Raw genomic sequence first — 21,465 nt, forward strand, 5'->3', positions numbered from 1 at the left:
TTATCTTGCTTCTCCTCCTCCACCCATCCAGTTGCTGGTGATGGGCAATGAAGACAGCCTAGCGGGTTACCCAGTGAAGCAGGTGGTGCCGGCCCTCATCACCCTCCTGCAGATGGAACACAATTTTGACATCATGAACCATGCATGTCGTGCTCTCACCTACATGATGGAGGCTCTGCCCCGGTCCTCTGCAGTTGTTGTGGATGCTGTGCCAGTCTTCTTAGAGAAGGTAACAATTACAGCTTGATTCAGTTTGTATATCTGTTGCTAAAGTTTCCAGGAAAATGCAATTCCATGGAAGTTATTTGAATACGATTAATGGTAAAGATATCATTCTAAGGAATATAGGCACTAGTCTGAAGCCCATGTTTAATAACAAAAAATGATGATGATGATGATGATGATGATGATGATGACATATCTTGAGAACTATGATGGATTGATCTGTTTCAGCTGCAAGTCATTCAGTGTATGGATGTCGCTGAACAAGCTCTCACAGCTCTAGAGATGCTGTCTCGCAGACACAGCAAGTCAATCCTGCAAGCTGTAAGTTCTCTCAAGCTTGACCAGAAGCTACTTCCACCTAGATAAAAACACAACAATACAGTACTCCAGATAACAAGTGGGGCTGAAAAACTAAGTTACATTTTGGGTGGGTTCTGAACTTCAGAAATAATTTTCACAGTTAAGTATACGCATCAGTCTAAAGTTTTTGTATATGTTGACTTCTCTGCGTCATCAATGAGAAACATGGGGTAATTTGTTCAAATGCTCAAGGGGTCCATGTCATAACCCAAATGTTGAAAGTTATATTTGGGAATACTTGTTCCTGTCGTTCCAGGGAGGAATCGCTGCATGTCTGATGTTCATAGACTTCTTCAGCATCTCTGCTCAGCGCAGTGCCCTAACTGTCACAGCCAACTGTGTACAGAGTCTATCCTCAGAAGAATTCCACTATGTCAGGGACTCACTGCCTCTTCTGAGTGGGAGACTCAGCCACCAGGTTTGTACTGGGCCCTGTAGTCCTATCTCTGCTTACACAAAAGCAAAACCAAGAACCAATAATGAATATTTCATTTGAAATTCCGTTACTCTATCATGCTGGTAGAATTCTTGTCAGCTCTCAGTTAACTCTCTGCAACATAAGCCAATAGTCCGAGCCCTAGTAATATTCTGTTTGGTCTTGTAAGCTCAGCTAATAATAATACTTTTGATAACAGTAAGTTCTTCTGAAAATGATGCTAAGAGCCAAGTTAGGACCAACAGTCCTGTGACAGACTGTAAAGCAGTATCTTCTCTGCGTATCTGTACAAAACTTGTGAGACACTTTTGAGTCCAGTAGACACATCATTGTTCAAATTTTACTGTTAGTATTGGGATAATTATTTCCCCCAAGAGAGTTTACAATACTCAGGCTTTTGTCCTGTTTGTTTAGGTCACAACATGCATAGGAATGGTGTTATTGTCAGGGAGGAGTATTATTGTTATCTGTTGTTTCAGTTTCTTCATCGTAACTGTACGTTTGTTTCAGGACAAGAAATCAGTAGAGAGTGTGTGTCTGTGCTTCTCTCGACTCGTGGACAACTTCCAGAGTGACCAAAGACTGTTGAAGGAGATAGCTGTTCATGGCCTGCTCTCCAACATACAACAGCTGGTCAGTGCACATAACTGCCTTACTGGCTATACTACAGATAAACCCCTGTTGCCAGTACGGATTAGGAGGCCCAGTCGTCTTAGGCGCCGCGATTCGCTATGCAGAGTTGCGTCTCTTGGGCACGCCAGAAACCTATGATTGTGGATTCGAATCCTGGTTTGCCCCGATTATGTTTCTAGGTTTGTCAGCACCATACCCGTGCTCGTGGGTTTCACCGAAGTGGTAAACGTTTGAGACCTGCATCACTTCGGGCTTTCCTCCCACATTAAGCTGACATGCCATGAGATAACTGGAGTACTGTTAAAAGTGGCGTTAAACCCAACTCACTCACTCACTCACTCACTCACTCACTCACTCACTCACTCACTCACTCACTCACTCACTCACTCACTCACTCACTCACTCACTCACTCACTCATTAGAATACAACCTATGCTGGTCATAAGTGGTGACCAATTTGTTCTGTGACTTGATGACTTGGTTGATTGTGTGTCATCAAATCCATACAGTGTGGATTGTTGTTCGCAATATCAAACACTGGATTGTCTGGTCCACACTAGATTATTTACAGGCGCCATCATATTACTGGAATATTGCTGATGCAGGGTTAAGCAACAAACAAACAAGATAAAAAAGATAAAAGATAAAAGTTTGATATTTTTCTTCATGAGAAGTACCAAGTTTTTGGGTACCAAATGGTATCTGGTGTGCAGTTGGCACTGCTCAGCCACTGTAGAGAATCCTCAGCCTGGACTAGATACTTTCCAGTATGTTCGATCAGTACCTACACTTTTGGCAACATAGTGCTTCTGGCACTAGACCAGTCTTGTTGGGATTCCGGGGCAGAATAGATTCCTGGATTCCAAAACATGTCACAAACTGACCAATGAGGACCTCGTGGTTGGGTTGTGTGGTTACAGTAGCTGAGATTGTGTGTATGCATGCTCATACTGTCGACCACTTGTTTCCCTGGTCCAGACTCAAATATTTACGGACCTCTGTGATATGTTGGATTATGATCAACACAAAACATTATTCATTCAATCACTTTGTCACTTGACTGTTGTTAAATGTTTACTTGACAAATTGTTACTGCTTCTAACTAAATTTGTGTCATAAACAAAGTAAGTTCCAGATATTTCAAGAACTAAACTATGTGGCCAAAATAATGAATATATACTAACTACTCAAATTGAGGCTTTTCATGATCAATTAGGTATAGTCATATAAAAATTGGGTGTTCTTCTTTTGAGTGGTAAACATGGATGTGTGATTAGAAAATTATGCTTTGTAGATACACTTGTTTGATACAAGGAGAATTTCATTGATTATCAATAACCATGTCAAACTAAATTTTAGTATTTTATATCTTGCATAAATATTATTTATGACTGCTTTTTATCCCCCCGGCATATAATGCAGGGGGATATAGCGATCAGCCAGTCTATCCGTCTGTCCATCTGTCCGTCCGTAATCATTTCCTTTTCTGGGGCAGAACTCGAAAACAATTCAGTGTATTTGATCGAAACTTTTGCTATTTAAGAATTTAAGAATTTTTGAATTTTTTATTTTTTATGTTTCCATGGTAACAAGTTGGACTTAGGTTCTGTAAGGGTGGTGTTCGTTTCTGGAGCGTAACTCAAAAAACATTAAATACTTTCTTACAAAACTTTGCATGTCTACCAGGCACATACTGAACTGGTGCCTTTTGCTATTTAGGAAAAAAATTTAAATATTATTTTTACGTTTCAATGGCAACCAGTTGTACTTAGGTTCTATTGGGTAGAGTTCGTTTCCTTAGCATAACTCAAAACCCATTCAAAACTTTCTAACAAAACTTTGCATGTCTATCAGACTCATGCTGAACTGGTGCCTTTTGCTATTTAGGAATTTTAGAAATTTTTATTTTTAACGTTTCCATGGCAACAAGTTGGACTTAAGTTTTCATATAGGGTGGGTTCACTTATGGAGTATAACAAATAATCTGTTAAATATTTCCTTGCCAAACATTGCATGTCTATATATAAAGTACATACTGAACATGCTGAACTGGTGCCATTTGATAATTAGGAGTTTTAGAAATGTTTATTTAGAATTTCCATTGCAGCTATTTTGACATGGGCTAAGAGAAATGTTGGGTCAGTTACCTGGTTTGGGACCATAACGTGTTAAAATGGGCGGGGGATATAGATGACTTCGTTGACTATACGCTTGTTTAGTTATTGTTTTTTTGTAATTTGTCATTTGTTTGCATAAAAAAAACCCACAGAAACACACGTTTTACTTTCCATTTCATATGGATGCGACCATGGTGGATCTTTTGTTGGTAAAAAATGTATGCTTCTTAAAGAACATTCAACTCTTGACTCATTACATACAGAATTGCACATTTACTTGTGGTTACTTTACAGACAGCTGCCGGGGGGATATGTCATCTTTCTGATGACTCTTGTTCCTATTTTTGTTCCTGTTTGTGCATGTATCTGCATACTATGTTTCTGTTGCAGCTGGTGGTGAGTCCCCCGGTCATCAGTACAGGCACATTTGTGATGGTCATACGGATGTTGGGTGTCATGTGTGCCAGCTGTCCTGATCTGGCGGTTGTACTGCTCAAACAAAGTAGGTGTACTCAACTCCACTCCTTCTCTCCTCCAGTGAAAGCGGGGGCACGGGTGGCCCAGTCGTGCAGAGTTGCGTCCCTCGGGCATGCCAGAAACCTATGATTGTGGGTTCGAATCCCGGTTCACCCTGATTATGTGTCTAGGTTTGTCAGCACCATACCTGTGCTCGTGGGTTTCACCGAAGTGGTAAACGTCTGAGACCTGCATCACTTTGGGCTTTCCTCACATATTAAGCTGACATGCCACAATGACTGGAATAATATTAAAAGCGGCGTTAAACCCAACCCACTCACTCACTTACTCCAGTGAAAGCAGTAGTGCATGTTGTTACTCATTTTAAAAGGAAGTGTTTCTGTTGTTTCGACCCGCCTCTATGGTCTTGTGGTAGAGCGTCCGCCCGGAGAGCGATCCCAGGCCGCGTCATACCAAAAGACGTCAAAAGATGGTCTTTGTTGTTACCCTGTCTGGCGCTCGACATTAAGGGGCTAAAACAAGGACTGGTCGGCTCGGAGTCAGTATACTGTGTCTGAGTGGGGTATTCATGTTAAACTGCGGCATGGTATCTCAGTGAGCTAGCACTATAAATCGGCATCAGTCCGGACTAGTACAAGCAGCCACACACACACACGTGCATGCACGTCGCTATATAAGTGCAATAATCTTGGACGCGACGTTAAACCCAATTTCACCTCACCTCACCTTCTGTTGTTTTGACTTTTGAAACACTTTGGGGTCAGTGGGTAGCCAAGTGGTTAAAAGAACATTTACATTTCATTCTTCACATTTGAAGCCCAATCAAGATGTGACGATGCTTAAATATTAACATTGGCTTAAGATCATACTCACTTTAATGGTCAAGTCGTAAAGGTGACACTATTTTAAATACTGTTACATTCCTTATGTTTTCCAGAAACCTATGATTATGTTTGAAACCAAGTTAGCCATGATTATGTTTCTAGGTTTGTCTACACTATAACAATACTCATGGGTATCACCAAAGTCTAAGTCATCTAAGGCCTTCATAACTTCAGGGTTTCCGAGACCACCTCCATAGCTTAGTGGTAGAGTTTCCGCCCAGAGAGCGGAAAGTCCAGGATTCGATCCCCGGCCGCGTCATATCAGAAGACGTTAAAAGATGGTACTTGTCGTTAGCCTGTTTGGCGCTCAGCATTAAGGGGCTAAAACAAGGACTGGTCGGCTCGGTGTCAGTATACTGTGCATACCGAGAAATAATGCCATGAAAATTGGCATTTTACTTGGTTTCTTTTCATCTTGGAATTGTTATTCTCTTTGCAGAAATAGCAGAGACCCTTTGTTACTTGTTAATAGGAGCCTCTGAACAACCCGAGAAGACTATAGAGGTCAGTGCTCATTCACTGAGGAGCAATAAGGTTGGTTCCTGAATAACTTACAACTACACTCCTGTTCTGTCCCTGTTATTGATGACACTCATGTTGTATCAACCCCGTTAACGTTCGGATTATAATGGGTCTTCAGCAATCCATGCTTGTCGTGGTGAGGCTAACTGGCTTCGTTGATGCATGTCATCACATCCAAATTGTGTAAATTGATGCTCATAATGTCAATCAGTGGATTGTCTGGTCAAAGCTCAAATATTTACAAACCGCCGCCATATAGCTGGAATATTGCTGAATGTGGCATAAATCAGTTTCTTACTTGATTGTTGCTTTTTACCACCCAGTGCAGAGTTGCATCCTTTGGACATGCTGGAAGTCTAAGATATCGGGTTTGAATCCAGTTAGCACTTATTATATTTCTCAGTTTGTGAGTATCATACCCGTGCATGTGGGTTTAACCAAGGTGATAAATATCAAAGGCCTGCCTCATTTTGGGATTTCCTCCCACATCAAGCTGACTTAGCGATATAATTGAAATGCTGTTCAAAGTGGCATTAAATCCAACTCACTCACTATGTATCACCAGATCTTAACTAAAACAGCTTAAGTCTACTCATTAGTTATTCCTGTAGTATAACATTTGGCAATTTTTTGTCCTAAGTACCAACATTAACATACTGTCCTAACTGCAGTGTCCACAGTATGTATTTTATGCTTACAAATAAATGGAAATAAGTGTGTCAAATAAGTGTATACGTGTGTTAAATAATAGTATTGGTTCACTATTAGAAAATTATGAGTTATCCTCTGTGTTTGTGAGTATCTTTAAATTTGTCCATTACATTTATTTCAGCTTGTTTCCCGAACTCCCCAGGAATTATACGAGATAGTTTGTTTGACAGGGTGAGTGCAACAGTTCTTACCCCTTTTGTCATAATTTCAAGTGAGACTTGAAACATTTGAATCGTAAACCCTTCTTTGTGATATCCACGTGGAAAGCAGTCACCCTGTGGTCACAACCAAATTCATAATGTACACATTGTACCCCCACTGTGTAAATATTTACTTGTAGTGTCGATCACTGGATTGTGTAGTCAAGACTCGATTATTTAGAGACTGACGTCATACACCTGGAATATTGCTCAGTGCTGCATTAAACAACAAACAAACAATATGATGAGATGTTTCAACATTGTAATTATTTCTTGTTGTGCCATCATAAGGACAAGTAGGAATATGTGTTGGTTTTGACATGTTGCATAGACAGCAATGCTATCATTTTGTATGTTTTCAGAGAGTTGTTACCGAAGTTGCCAAATGATGGCATTTTTGCCATTGATTCAATGTTACGGAAAGGCGGGTGTGTAAATACAGATTCTGTGATATGGCAGTGGCAGGACGACAGGGCAATGTGGCGGCCATACAACACTATTGACAGCAAGATAGTTGAGGTAGGCAAACTACCCTACACCACTATTGACAGCAGGATTGTTGAGGTAGGCAAACTAACTACAACACTATTGCCAGTTGAGGAAGGCAAACTGTTTCGCAATAGTTTCACATTGCTGGTTCCTTAGCTTTAAGACACATACGTCCAGTCACTCAATCTGAGTTGAGCAGAACAGGCTTTTAGTGGGGTTTGCGCTTGGTATGTCACGATTCACCAATACATCATGCATCAACAATGTTCTCACCCAATACACACTTAATTATATCACTTCATATTTTAATCCTTTATCACTTCATATTTTATTCCTTTATCGATTCATATTTTAATCCTGTATCGATTCATATTTTGGTCCTGTATCATTTCACACATGGAATGATGTTGGCAGATTGGTCTTACCTACATTTTAATAAATGATTTTATCATTATTAATTTATGCTATTTATTGTACAATGTACATAGTTTTAAGACTTAAATTTTGTTTTAGTCGTTTTCTAACTGATGTTGACACTCGAGTTTAATCTGAAATTAATTGAAATGAGACATATTTATTTTCAAATAAGAGACCAAGTATTCAGGAAGTGTCTGGTGTTTTTAATAGTGTTTATGCACTATGAAATTACTGCAAATTAAGTATTGCGATACATGTCATATCATGAACAAAGTATGGTGATTTGTGTCGTGACATCCCTAGTTTACACTGCAGACAATATCCTTTTTCTCAGATATGCTAGACTTGTGAAGATCCGGGGTAGAATAGGTCTTCAGCAACCCATGCTTGTCGTAACAGGCAACTGTGCTTGTCGTAAGAGGCGACTAACAGGATCGGGTGGTCAGGCTCGCTGACTTGATTGATGCATGTCATCATATCCCAATTGTGTGGATCGATGCTCATGATGTCAATCACTGGATTGTCTTGGTCCAGACTCGATTTGTTTACAGACCGCCATCATATTGCTTGAATATTGCTGAGTGTGGCGTTAAACAACAAACATCAAGACTGAGTTATTTTTTCCAGAGAAGGGGCCTTTTGTGTTAATTAATTTCAGATTTTATCATATTTTCTGATGACAAAAAGTCATCCCAAATATCTATCTCTTCTTAAGGCTTTATGGGATTCTATTTTATATTTTATATTCAGTACCATTTTACACAACAAAATTCTAATGTGCCCCATGGTGGGGGATAGGGAAAACACTGTTTTCTGGGTGAAAAGCAACCTTATATTTATGTGTACATGCACCAAGTGCATGTAAAAAATGTTCAAATTTGTGTCTGACTAACCTGTGTATCACTTCAGGCTTTCCTTCCAAGTTCAAGGTGACCAGATGTGAAATAACTAAAATACAGTTCAAAGCAGCGTTAAACCCAACCTGCTCACTTAGTTACCCTGGTTCCTCTTCTTTGACTGTGGTATGATTGTTTTCTTAACCTTGACTTATATTTCAGGCTGCATATCAAGCTGGTGAAGACGAGGTAAGCCTTTCCACAATGGGCCGGTCCTACGCAGTTGACTTTAACTCAATGCAACAAATCAACGAAGATACTGGTACAGCACGTCCTGTACAACGCAAACTAAATCCCCTGGCCCCAGCATCACAGCAGAGCTCATCAGGTACTGACACTGTCAGTAGCGTTTAGCATTCATCCGGAAAATGACTTTTAATGATGAAATTAACTGTGCCAACTTGTGTAACATCCCTTGGATCGTGTTCAATCTTCGTTGGCGATCAGCCTCATCTCATTTGAATATACGTTATTTGAATTTCCTGCTTTTGATTTCATAGAAGTTAGATCACATGTCAAGCAGTTCATAGCTGAATTTGTAAAGATAACAAATAATTGTGAGAGAGTATTGAGTTGCTGGGCTTGGTAACGTGGTTCTGGTGCGCATGTGCAGAGGGAGGGTGCGTTTGGGTGAGCTGTTTTCACTGTTCTCTGGGAACATAGCACAGGATGTTTCAACCAACTATTCGGAAAAGAGAGAGATAAGCATAAGAAGAGTCGAGATAAAAATGAATGACATTTTTACTCTAAAAAATACATTATTCACTGGAACTGCTGTCACCCCTTTCGATATCCTGGAATTTCTAGGCCTACACTTTTAGTGTTGTCATTTGCTGATTACATTTTTTAGCTCAAAGGCAGAACTGTATTTTAGGCTAGGGGTCAACCCTCCATTAACTTGGTGAGGCATTAATTCAATGATTTACAGTACTTGGTTTGGCTTGTGACAGGTAAGGTTATTCAAATAAGTTAACATCCAATTGATGTTTAGGACTGTAGCTGCCGATGACTAATGACATAGATAACATACATGTTTTATGGGTATTTCTGGTCAAACTAGGAGGCACGGGTGGTCCAATCTGTGGGGCACAATTCGCTGTTTGTTGCATGCTTTGAGCAGGATGATTGTGTGTTCCAAGCCCGGTCCATGTTTCTAGGTTTGTCAGCATCATACCACTGCTTTTGGTAAATGTCTGAGACCTGCATCACTTTGGGCTTTCCTCCCACGTTAAGTTCACACGCTGTGACATTAATGGAATACTGTTGTAAAACACAGCATTAAGTACCCAGCTCACTCACTCACTCTGGTAAAACTCTGCATGTTATTGTTTAGTGGTGTAAATAGAATGAAATGACATGTTGGAATTATCTAATCAGTGATTGCTAGGCATCAGTCCATCCCTCATTTCAAAATACATTTTGTTAACAAGAGATCCTGGGGACATGAAACTTTTTTATGGATAGCAACTTTTATTCTATCCTTGAAAAATATGCTATCAATAAAAAGTGTCATGTATTCATGTTCTTCAAACTTCTGAATGCCTATCAAAGACTTAATGCTGGGAAGCGTCATTAACAGGGTTATCCACATCGTGAGACAAGATCTGTGCAGGAATAGTGTAAAAAGACCACAGTGTAACACTGTGGTGTATCAGTGTAATGGAAGTTGATTTCAACTGGCTAGGGGATGTATCAATGTGTTATAGATTTTAGCTAACATTTTTTTAAGCTCACCTGACCGAAAGTTAAGTGAACATATGTGGTGTGTCCATGCATCATTAACATTTGCTGGCCTATGAAGCTGAGACTTTGGGAATGATCCCAATTACGGTGTCTCTAAGAACTTCTCGTAGAGTTCAATTCTGACTTTAAACATAGCTGACATTATTTCCTCATTATTCAGGTGAGCTACAGAGCCATGTGGCTATATTTTCCTCCTTATGTACAACTACAGCATACATTGTGTATTTCAGCCACGTCTGTGTCTGCGGACCCCAACTTAGAGAGATGTGACTCTCGTGCTGAGATCTTGAAGGAGGACAGTGATCTGGCTACGGCCTTCATTCAGACGCTCTTCTCCGTGCTGTATGAGGTCTACAGCTCCTCTGTAAGTCATTACCAGGCATATGAACATTACATAACAACAAAGTGTCTATATAACAATTGTAAGAAGTTATGAAGATTTCCTTAGAGTTCCTTATGGGCAATATTAAAGACATTGCATAAGAAATTGTATTGAATTTGTCAATTGAAATTATATTCTTTTGAAGACTTTTGTCAATTGTGCCAATTGTACTATTTTGAATAATCTATCATCAGCTTGAATTGCCCTGGTACAATCATACCTCTCTAAGTCCGAATCATGTTGGCTATTATTACCTCAGTTTATGAGTCCAACAGATAACCTAACAGGTTTGGCTTTAAAATTGTGAAAAGCAGGGTTAGAAACTAACAGTTTTTGTCCACTAGTCCTTATAATAATAACATATAGCAAAACCCTTAAAATTGGCCAATTTCTACTGGTCCTTAGGATACCTTTACTATTGGGCAGTTTGGTAAGGACTACAGGACTAGTGCCAATTTCTAACGCTGAAAAGTAAGACTATTGTGAAGATGTGCTTAGTACTATTTTGTGTGCCTTGTCCACAGGCTGGCCCTACCGTGAGACACAAGTGTCTGCAGACACTGCTGCGAATGATCTACTACGCATCATCTGACCTGCTCAAAGAGGTGCTGAGGAACCAGCCAGTGTCAAGGTCAGATTATCTGTTCATGCTCTATGTTACCAGTATGTATTTCTTTGACAAAGACTGCATCCTCGAGTACACAGTGTATCTTCACTCTGTTATGATCCATACCCTGGACCTTTGTAGCCACCATATCTACATGTTGGAAGTGTCACTACCAGCTAAATCTCTTATCAGAACCTTAGCACAAAATGTCGGGAATCGAACCCGGGTCTTCGGCGTGACGAGTGAACGCTTTCACCACTAGGCCACCCGACCGCCCCCACATATACAGTAAACTACGGTTATAACGAACTCAAAGGGACCACAAATTTTAGTTTGTTATAACCGTAGTTTGTTATGAGCATATATACAGCATATATACAGCAAATGGCCGGGACCAAAACAACAGTACGTTATATCCGCCAGTTCGTTATAAGCGTGTTTGTTATAAACATTGTTTACTGTATTGTGAATTATACTGAGGCCACAATGAAGAGTGTTTAAAAGCCCTTGTGTCAATGTCTTTGTGTTTGTTGTAGCCACATTGCTGCCATGATGGCCTCCCCAGACCTCAAGGTGGTGGTAGGAGCTATACAGATGGCAGACATCCTGATGAAGAAACTGGAGGATATCTTTGGCATATATTTCAGAAGAGAAGGTGAGTTTGCCATGCTTACATCACTTTATCATGCAAATAAAACCAATGAGCGGTGAGGAACTATGGATTGTCATGAATGAATGGATAGACAAAGAAACAAACGAACACACAAAAAGTGTCATCTTTGAGCCTGAATTGCAGCATATGTTCACAAGAGACCCTTCAAAAAACATCACTGAAGTAAAATTGTTGCTATGAAACTGTTATATCATCAAGTCTTGATGTCATTGACTGATATCAATCGTATTGTTCACAACATTGGAGCAAAATGATGTCATGTCACTTCAACTGAGCAATCAACATTGAAAATCACAAGAATGTTCGTGCAGATATCTGAAAATTGCTTCACTTTTTCTGTCTACCACTTGTGTATACTGTGAGTATAATATGTCCCATTTTGATATCCTACTCCTGAAGTGGACCGTCGCCTCGGTCTAGTGGTAGAGCATCTACCCAGAGAGCAAAAGGGTTGGAGTTAGATCCTCGAACGCATCATACCAAAAGGTGTTAAAAGATTATACTTGTTGATACCCTGCCTGGCGCTTGGCATTCAGGGGCTGAAACTAGGACTGGTTGGCTTGGAGTCAGCAGACTGAGTGGGGTTTTCTTGTTCAACAGTGATACGGTTAGCTAGCACAAGAAAACCGGCATTTGTCCAGACTAGTACAAGTGGTGCGCATGTGCATGCACATTAATATAGAAGTAAAATAATCTTAAATTCTTTTTCACCTCACCTAGTTCTGAAGTGTTATTGCCAAGATTGTGACATGAGATGGATCTACTATATTTACCGTATATAAACTTGGAAGTAAGTATTTCTGTATTTAATTGTGGGCCCAGGTAGAACAGTGGTCTAAGGTGCCTTGGTTGTTCTTTAGTCCTACCAGGATCAATGGTTGTTATCAAAATCGGGTGGTGTTGTTAGTCAAGGCTCTGCGGTCCGTTGCTCTGCAGATTGCTAAAAGTTGTTTGCATGATGTTGGCTGGTTATGGATTCAAAACTGAGATTCACCCTCGTTTTCATTTTTGGTCTGTCAGCACCATAATGTTAACCCCATGGGAATTCCGGGTTAGAATAGGTCACCAGTAACCTATGCTGGTCATTGGAACCCATCTGAGTGCATTGATGCTCGCAATATCAATCACTGTTTTTTCGAGGCCATATTTGATTACTCATAGGCTGCCGTCATATTGCTGAGTACAACCTTGCTTGTGGGTTTGACAAGTGGTAAATGTTTACAACCTGAGTCATTTTATGCAGTTCTACAATATGGTTGTAACATGCCCTAATATGACAGTTATTGACATATGCAACTCACTGACTAACTCGGCATTTTTAACTCTTCCAGGTGTCATGCACCAGATAAAGTTTCTGTCTGATATGGATCTACAGTCCCCATCCACCACCTCCAAGTCCATCTCCACCTCCTCCTCCCACAGTCTCACCAGCAACAGCAGTGGGGGCAGCACCTCGGGCTCAGGGTCTGGTAGCATCGGCGGGGACACCATTGAGAAGAAGGAGACAGAAATCACAACCATCTCGCCCGGAGCAACTGCTCAGCCTGATGAGTCCCCACAGATGTATGTCGTAGTCTTGCTTGTCAGAGTCTACAGTTCATGCAAGACACTTTGATACTGTCTGCCAAAAACTGGAGTCCATACGGGCTGTAGCAAGCTGAGCTCACTAGAGAGACAGAAAGTTTGTTTGACTTGGATTTCGAATTTGTGACCTTTCGGTCTTAGGGAAATTTACACGTCTTTGTAATCCAACACCCCTTTTAGGTCTTAGGGAAATTTACACGTCTTTACGATCAAACACCCCTTTTTGGTCTTAGGGAAACTTACACGTCTTTAGGATCCAACATCCCTTTTCGGTCCTTAGGGTTAGCTTGCTTAGGGCAAGGGTTAGCCATAAATTCTTACCTTTTCAAACGTTAATCCGGTTTATCCAATTGGTCGGTCATGTTGACAAACAATAGAGGAGGTGATTTCAAGAAAAGATGAATGGGAGAGTGGACCGTGACGTCACACGCATGCGCAATTCATTGTTTACTTAATTACGCGTGCTTGTGGGGTGATAATGACCCATTAACCAAGCACTGATTACATGTGATAACACTCATGGTCTAGTGGTAGAGCGTTGGCTAATTAACGCATGAATTAGCTGAGCCAGCGAAGTGCATTCGAGCCCCCACATCGCTTACTGGATCTGAAAAAGTGAGCCCCGTAAAGTGCACTACTCCCGCTATGACTAATATAAGTCCATGTTAAACTTTGTGAGATACGATAGTTGCAGAGGTTCAAGCACTTTTTGAACCACCAGGGACTGGAAGAGCCTTCTTAGTTCTGATCACTAATAACAGTTATGTGGCTGTAGTTTTTCATTTTTTGTCAGTCACATTTAGACCTGAAACACTCCAAAATGTTCCTTTCTGGTGTCTTTTTCAGGCGTTTGAGTGATGTTCTTAAAAGGAAACGACCCCCAAAACGAGGTCCAACCAGAAAAGGCAACAAATCTGATGATGTGATGGAAACGGGTGCTCGTGGTGGACCAGTCCTCAGTGGCAGAACTTCCGGTCGGGGGAAATCTTCAAGTGAGTAAAATTGGTCCTACGTCAATAATAAGATAGCTATGTTATGTTAGAAAGATTACATGCTTGAAACCAATGATGCTTCAGCCAAGGAAATAGCCTATGATGAAAGAAAAAGTCTTTCACCATGACTGGAAGACACATGTAAAATCATTCCATGCACAAGCCCAAAGTTTATTGGAGAAAGAATGGTTGTTTTCCCAGCAGTGTTTCTTTGAAGTATGCTTTTCATGTTATTTGCATCTCTGAAAACTACCACAAAGAATTCGTGTCCTAATCTTTTGCATTGAAATTTTCATGTTTATTTCAAATTTTCATGTGACAATTGTTATTCAATTAATATTAATTGGTATATTTAGTCATAATAAGCTGTGGTTGTTGCAGGCAAAGACAGTAAATCTAGTTCTGGTCCAAAGGCAACCTTCTTGACAAGTTTGAATCCAAGAAGTTGGGGTCGTCTTGGTGGTTCCTCGAGTTCTTCTGATAGGCCACCTCTACCAAAGGTATGTCTCATGTCATCGTTTCAGCAAATACAAAATTCCCTTCATACAACATCAGTGTCACGTGAAGTTTTATCCTCCAAGTGAGATGGACTGAAGTTTCTGCAAAGAAGGTTGTGTACCAATTCATTGATAATCACATCATGGCAACTGATGACGTCAATTGTCTGCAAAGCAATATCTCCTGTTTAGGTTGATAAATCATAAGAAATATGCAGATTATAACATGTCAAATACTCACCAAATGTTGCAGTGGGTGAAGCCCATTCTTCGTATCTCACAAAGATCATTGCTAAATGCAGAGTTAAACCACACTCACTCACAAGCGGGTGGTCAGGTAGACTAGTGGTTAAAGCGTTCGCGTTCTGGTGTCCCCCGCTGTGATATTGCTGGAATATTGCTAAAAGCGGCGTAAAACCATACTCACTCACTCACTCACTCACTCACTCACTCACTCACTCACTCACTCACTCACTCACTCACTCACTCACTCACTCACTCACTCACTCACTCACTCACTCACAAGCCCACATAATCAATAGTCATTCCTTTAACTCAAGGGGGCGTGGGTGGCCGATTCGCTGTGCAGAGTTGCGTCCCTTGGGCACGCCAGAAACCTATGGTTGTGGGTTCAAATCCTGGTTTGCCCCCATTATGTTTCTAGGTTTGTCAGCACCACGTACTCACCTTTAACCCAATATGTTTCTTGTTTGTGCAGGACACATCTGTACAGAAGATATCTTACAACACATCATCAGCGAACAGGGAGAAAGTGAGAGCATGGATCAAAGAGCAGGGTAAGCCAGTATAACAACCAAGCTGACTCTGTATGTCACCACTTCATTCTGCTTTGTCAGGAAATGAATACGTGAAGCTTTTGTGGATAACAACTTCTTTGTTTGTAACAACATTTGAGGGCGACTTATTGCTCCTTCTGTCTCCTGATAAAGCGGCAAGAAGTAGCCCATAAATGTTTCAATCAGAGAGGGTTTATTGTGATTTAATAGCCTCTCATTGACCAATCCGAATCGAGTAATTTCTAAAATCATGTTAGAATGGTAGAATGCCCCCTGATAAAGAGGCAAGAAGTAGCCCACAAATGTTGTAACGAACAACAAAGAAGTTGATATCCATAAAAGGTACATGTCTTCATGTTCTTCCAACTTCTAAATTTCTATCAGGACTTGATTTGTCAGGAAACATTTATATGCAATGAGGGTTTTAAGTTAAATCTTTGTATTTTCAGCTACCAAATTCCTCGAGAAGTATTTCTCAACAGAGGCTCCCGGTGGGAGTCACCCAGCCCTCAATGTTCTCAACAGGTTGTGCACAGCCACTGAACAACTCTCTCTAGACGTGGGTGAACTTTCTTGTTATCAGAGCAATCACTGTGTCTCAAGCAACTGCATGTTTCCTAGTGGTACAGGCATTAGTTCTGCATTTTTGTGCCTGTTCTTGTATGTCATCACTTTAAAGTAGACAGTCTTCGTCACTCTGAAGACCTGGCTTAAGTTGCCCGCATGGGTACAATATACGTAGCCTACTTCTGGGTTCCCCTGCCTCGATATTGCTGGTGTATTGCTAAAAGCCGTGTAAAACCATGCTCCTTCAGACAGGTCAATAAACACAATTTGTTTATGGAAATTAAAAGTTGACCATAAGATTGACCACTGTGTGCTGTAGACACAACACTTTAATGAAATTGAATGAACCTGTCTAAGTCTTCATGGGAAGTCAAAGAAGTTCTTTTCTCAAATGTAATTGCTTCTACCTTTTACATTTGCAACATATGTGTTTTGATTGTCATAGTCAGTCAGTGGCTTGAATGTTGTTCTTTTCAGAATGATGAAAGCCTGTCGGCTCTGAAGGAGATTTCCAGTATTATGAAGGAGAGCGATGTCTCACCTTTTGAGATCATCCACAGCGGCCTTGTAAAGAAACTGTTGATGTACCTGACATCCACGTCAGGCTCTGTCCCCCGGGACCTTCGCATCAGGCTGTTTCTCCATGTCTTCCTAGGATGTCCGGTATGTTAGCAGATAGTAGTACTGATTCAGTTTGTGCAGGAAAGGAAGATATCTGTAGTCTGTCATAAACTTTTCAGACTTGTTGCCTGAACGTTTCAATTTTCTCTGATTTTGCACTCAGAAAATGGGCTGTTGAAAGCCTATGTTACGAGACGAAAAGTAAAGTCTCAGATTATTTCTGTAGTTTGTTGTGGTGGAGCTACAACAGCATTGTTTTAATACCACCACATCTCAACAACTTAATACACTGTTATTTTGTTTAGGTTCGGTTTTCATGTTTTTGTGATATAATGTTGGATACATGTTAACACAGATAGACATAGCCACTAGTCAATTTATCTGAGACCCGTGAAGATCCAGGTTAGAAAATGTCTTCAGCAACCAAAGCTTGCCGTAAGAGGCGATTGTGCTTGTCATAAGAGGCGACTAACGGGATCTGGTGGTCAAGCTGGCTTACTTGGTTGATGCATGTCATTGCATCCCAGTTGCTAGGATCAGAGCTCATGATATCAATCACTGGATTGTCTGGTCCAGACTTGATTATTTACAGACTGCCGTCATATATGTGGAATATTGCTGAGTGCAGTGTTTAACGACAAACAAATTTATCTGAGACTAGTGAAAATCTTGAGTTGCTTGTTTCCCCAAATTTAGTTATTTTACATTAACCACTGGTCTGACCTGAGCTTGATTTGACCAGTGGCATCTGTCTACCCCTGGTATATCCAGAAACAGTTTCCAGTCAATGTTGTAGAGCTTGAATGTAGTGGTGATTGTTTGCAGCTCCCTGAGGTGACCTATATTAAAGAGAGGATAGAGGATCAGCAGGGACAGCTGTACCCACTTGTCAGCAAGATGATGGGGTGTCTGCATCAGTTAGAACAGGTACAGTGACACTATGCATTTTACAGACAACCAATGTGATGTTCGTGAACTTGATACAGTAGTTGATAAGTAGTCAGTCAAAGCTTGCCTGAGTATATAAAAACAATTCCCACAAGAAAAAGATGAATTATTTGGTGTCACCATTTGATGTCAAGTGTAAACTGCTTTGCAAAACTGATGGCATCGGTGGCCCAGTCATCTAAGGGGCCGCAATTTACTGTGCAGAGTTGCATCCCTTGGGCAAGCCAGGAACCTGTGATTGTTAATTTGAATCCCGGTTCATCCCGATTATGTTTCTAGGTTTCTCAGCACCTCAGACTTTCCACCAACATTAAGCTGACACGCCATGATAGAACTGGAATACTGTTCAAAGCAGCGTTTAATCCATTTCAATCACTCCTTGCAAAGGGGCGGTCGGGTAGCCTAGTGGTTAAGGTGTTCGCTCGTCGTGCCGAGGACCCGGGTTAGAATTCCGACATGGGTACGTGTTGCCGGAATATTGCTAAAATCGGCGTAAAATCAAATTCACTCACTCACAAAACTTGCAAAACTACACATTCTTTTCATTATGTCAACGCCATTGTACTCTGATTTGTCACAGTGTTTCTGTGTTGGTTCAAGTTGGATCTACAAGTAATTTCTGTATGGTGTTGGGTTCAAATTCTGTTTCGCCCTTATTAGTTACTGATTATATCAGTCAATGATATAACTGAAATACTGTTCAAAGAAGCGTTAAACCCCAAACTCTCACTTATTGTATTATCCCTCCGATGCAGATGCTGATATCAGATTCAATGCAGATTCGGAAGCAGATTAGGTGATCGATACCCTGAAAGAACGATTACAGGCCTCTGTGAGATAGCTGGAATATTACAGACTCTGGCTTAGTAACACATTCCGTCGGATGTAATGTTAGACTTTATCCAGATTTCTTGTATTAGTTCCAGGTGAAAGTGCATGATCTACCAGGGGGCAACAGTTCAAGTGGGCGGGGTTCAAATGCTCTCAAGTTCTTCAGTACACATCAATTGAAAGTAAGTGCAGTTTTTGTTTTCTGTCATTGGATTATAGTTTAAGATATAGTTTGCAATTCAAATTTCATTTTACCATATTCTGAAATCACCATTCAACACAAATGAGCTCTATTGTTTTAGTTGCTAACAAGCCACAAATGTTTTTTATTTCAGAGAATAAAAATTAATGAAAGATCCCAATTTTGAAAAAAATGATATATTTTTTCCAAATTTACCTGACAAGGGCACATAGTTTGGCATCCTAGATAAAATCCCTGAATACTTTGTCAGATCGACGTTCAGAAAGTAGGTAAATAGTTTATTATAAATACAGGAGTGTTGTAAACACAGTACAGTTTTCTGTTTATTATATGGATATACTCTTCTGTTTTGTTTCCCCTTTTGGGAGTCAAGGGAAGAATAAGTCCTCCATGCCTCAATGTTGTATTAACCAACTTAGGTGAGGATCTTGTGGTTACAAAGTGTGACTGGATGTTTCAGTGCACTGACAATGTGGATCATGCTCATACTTTAAACCAGTTGTTTGCCTGTCCCAATTATTTATGGGTTGTCGGTCAAAGGTAGAATATCACTGACTCTGGTGTAAAATAATATGCATTCAATCGCTCATTGTTTTGTTTCAGTGCCAGTTGCAAAGACATCCTTCTTGTTCATCTCTGAGGCAATGGAAGGGCGGTCCAGTAAAAATAGACCCCCTAGCTCTTGTCCAGGCAATAGAGAGGTACCTCGTCATGAGAGGTTACGGGAGAACCAAGGTAGAGCAAGAAGCCTCAAACAGACACATGCACTTTGATGATCAATGTAGCCTGTATAGGAGGGCTTGGGTAGCCTAGTGGTTAAAGCGTTGGCTCGTCACACCGCAAACCCGGGTTCGATTCCTCACATGGGTACAATGTGTGAAGCCAATTTTCCAGTGTCCCCCGTTGAGATATTGCTGGAATATTACAAAAAGCGGTGTAAAACGATACTCACTCACTCTCACTCAGCAATTGATTTTTCTGATTTTTGCTTGATATATTTTACACACGATCTGCTTTGGCTGACATTTTTGACATTCACTCATTTATTGACGTGAATATTTGTTTGTTTGTTGTTTAACGCTGCACTCAGCAATATTCCAGCTACATGGCGGCGGTCTGTAAATAATCAAATCTGGACCAGACAATCCCGTGATTGATATCATCAGCATTGATCCATGCAATCGGGATACGATAACATGCATCAACCAAGTCAGTGAGCAAGTTTGCTGCATCACTTCGGGCTTACCTCCCACATCATGCGTGATATAACTGAAATAATGTTAAAAGTGGTGTTAAACCCAAGTGACTGACACACTCACTCAAATTAGTTGGAGTGTCTAACCTGATCTGGCTGATTTACAATAAACAAATAAGTGCCTGTTTCCTTTAATTTGTTGGTTTGTCGTGCTTTTGATATAAATCTTACCCAAATTTCAAATTGACTTCTATTGTGTATTTTCAGGATGGAGAAGAGGAGATCAGTGATGAAGAGAACTCAGATGATGATGTAGAGGACACTATGGTAAGTCTGGGGATAGTCTCTTGAAGATTTTCTCTAGTCCCATGACTAACATATGGTAACTGCATCTAGTCATGCCGTTAAAGTCATGAACATCTAATGTGACTGCAAATATGTCATTCCCTCTCTCTAGGCAGCAGTGTTCATTAGTCAGGGCACAGCACGGCACCGCCTGGAGTTCCTGATCGGAGACCGTGTCCTGCCCTACAACATGACCGTGTACCAGGCAATCAAACAGTTCAGCCTTAGTGGGGAGGGGAGTGAGACTGACACAGACTCGGAGAACCCTCTCAGTCACGCTGGTATCTGGGTACAGACCCACACAATATGGTAAGTACTGTACCGCACATGGAGTGGTGACACTGTTGGGTGGCCCAGTGATCTATGGCACAGACTGATATCTATTAGATTGCAGGATCTGCTTGTTATGGGTTGGAATCAGATCTGATAATGATCCTTTATCAGTCGGCACCATGCTCATTGGTTTCACCAAATGATTTTTTACTTCTGTAAGGTTTTGAAATTTTGGGGGCCTAGTGGTAAGAACTCAAGTTTTCGGGTCCCTATATTCATATTCTAGTGCACCAAACCTCAAGGACCCCAGGGCACCGTTCCACAAAGCAACCTTAGTGCTACGACCATAGTAAGCCAGTGTTAATGTATGCAGGTTACGATCACCTTAGCGCTAAGATGGCTTTGTGGAACAGGGCCCTGGACCTCATTTTGAACAATGCTGGTGTCACTTTGAGCTTTCCTACCACATTCAGTGATAAATGAAAGACAGTAAACTATGGTTATGATGAACTCAAAGGGACCAGTAATTTAAGTTGGTTATAACCATAGTTCATTATAAGCAAATATACAGCAGGTAGACAGCAAATGGCCTGGACCAAAATATATGTTCATTATATCCGCCAGTTATCAAGCTATAAACATAGCGTAACCTTGAACAGAATACAGTAAACTAACTCCCAAATCAACATTTGAAGGACTAACGATATGACAATTATGTGGTCTTGAAGGGTTTTTTAAAGATTGTTTTATCTGCATAGATACAAGTAAAAGAGTTATGAATAGTTTTAAATTTAGATGTTCATTTGACAACATATTAAGTTTAACTTTTGTTGATAGGAAG

At 40.6% G+C, this 21,465-nt stretch overlaps 1 protein-coding gene across 8 annotated transcripts in view; it reads left to right on the plus strand.

The window, feature by feature from the left end:
* LOC124139539 (E3 ubiquitin-protein ligase TRIP12-like) overlaps positions 1-21,465 on the plus strand; it is a 91,518-nt gene that overhangs the window by 52,528 nt on the left and 17,525 nt on the right. For 7 of the 8 annotated variants that reach the window (XM_048391017.1, XM_048391018.1, XM_048391020.1 and 4 more), the window contains 23 exons: positions 32-229; positions 454-546; positions 842-1,003; positions 1,532-1,654; positions 4,162-4,273; positions 5,572-5,666; positions 6,487-6,536; positions 6,928-7,084; positions 8,530-8,695; positions 10,341-10,474; positions 11,017-11,123; positions 11,636-11,754; positions 13,104-13,335; positions 14,203-14,348; positions 14,730-14,848; positions 15,564-15,642; positions 16,092-16,201; positions 16,687-16,872; positions 17,656-17,757; positions 18,699-18,791; positions 19,415-19,546; positions 20,274-20,333; positions 20,464-20,660. In XM_048391017.1, coding sequence (XP_048246974.1) covers positions 32-229; positions 454-546; positions 842-1,003; positions 1,532-1,654; positions 4,162-4,273; positions 5,572-5,666; positions 6,487-6,536; positions 6,928-7,084; positions 8,530-8,695; positions 10,341-10,474; positions 11,017-11,123; positions 11,636-11,754; positions 13,104-13,335; positions 14,203-14,348; positions 14,730-14,848; positions 15,564-15,642; positions 16,092-16,201; positions 16,687-16,872; positions 17,656-17,757; positions 18,699-18,791; positions 19,415-19,546; positions 20,274-20,333; positions 20,464-20,660 — 2,972 coding nt within the window. The remainder of the gene's footprint in view (positions 1-31; positions 230-453; positions 547-841; positions 1,004-1,531; positions 1,655-4,161; positions 4,274-5,571; positions 5,667-6,486; positions 6,537-6,927; positions 7,085-8,529; positions 8,696-10,340; positions 10,475-11,016; positions 11,124-11,635; positions 11,755-13,103; positions 13,336-14,202; positions 14,349-14,729; positions 14,849-15,563; positions 15,643-16,091; positions 16,202-16,686; positions 16,873-17,655; positions 17,758-18,698; positions 18,792-19,414; positions 19,547-20,273; positions 20,334-20,463; positions 20,661-21,465) is intronic. The other variant, XM_048391019.1, reaches the window with a different exon arrangement.

This window comes from Haliotis rufescens, unplaced genomic scaffold, assembly GCF_023055435.1.
Source record: "Haliotis rufescens isolate VD_foot unplaced genomic scaffold, xgHalRufe1.0.p SCAF_9, whole genome shotgun sequence".
Lineage (NCBI taxonomy): Eukaryota > Metazoa > Mollusca > Gastropoda > Lepetellida > Haliotidae > Haliotis > Haliotis rufescens.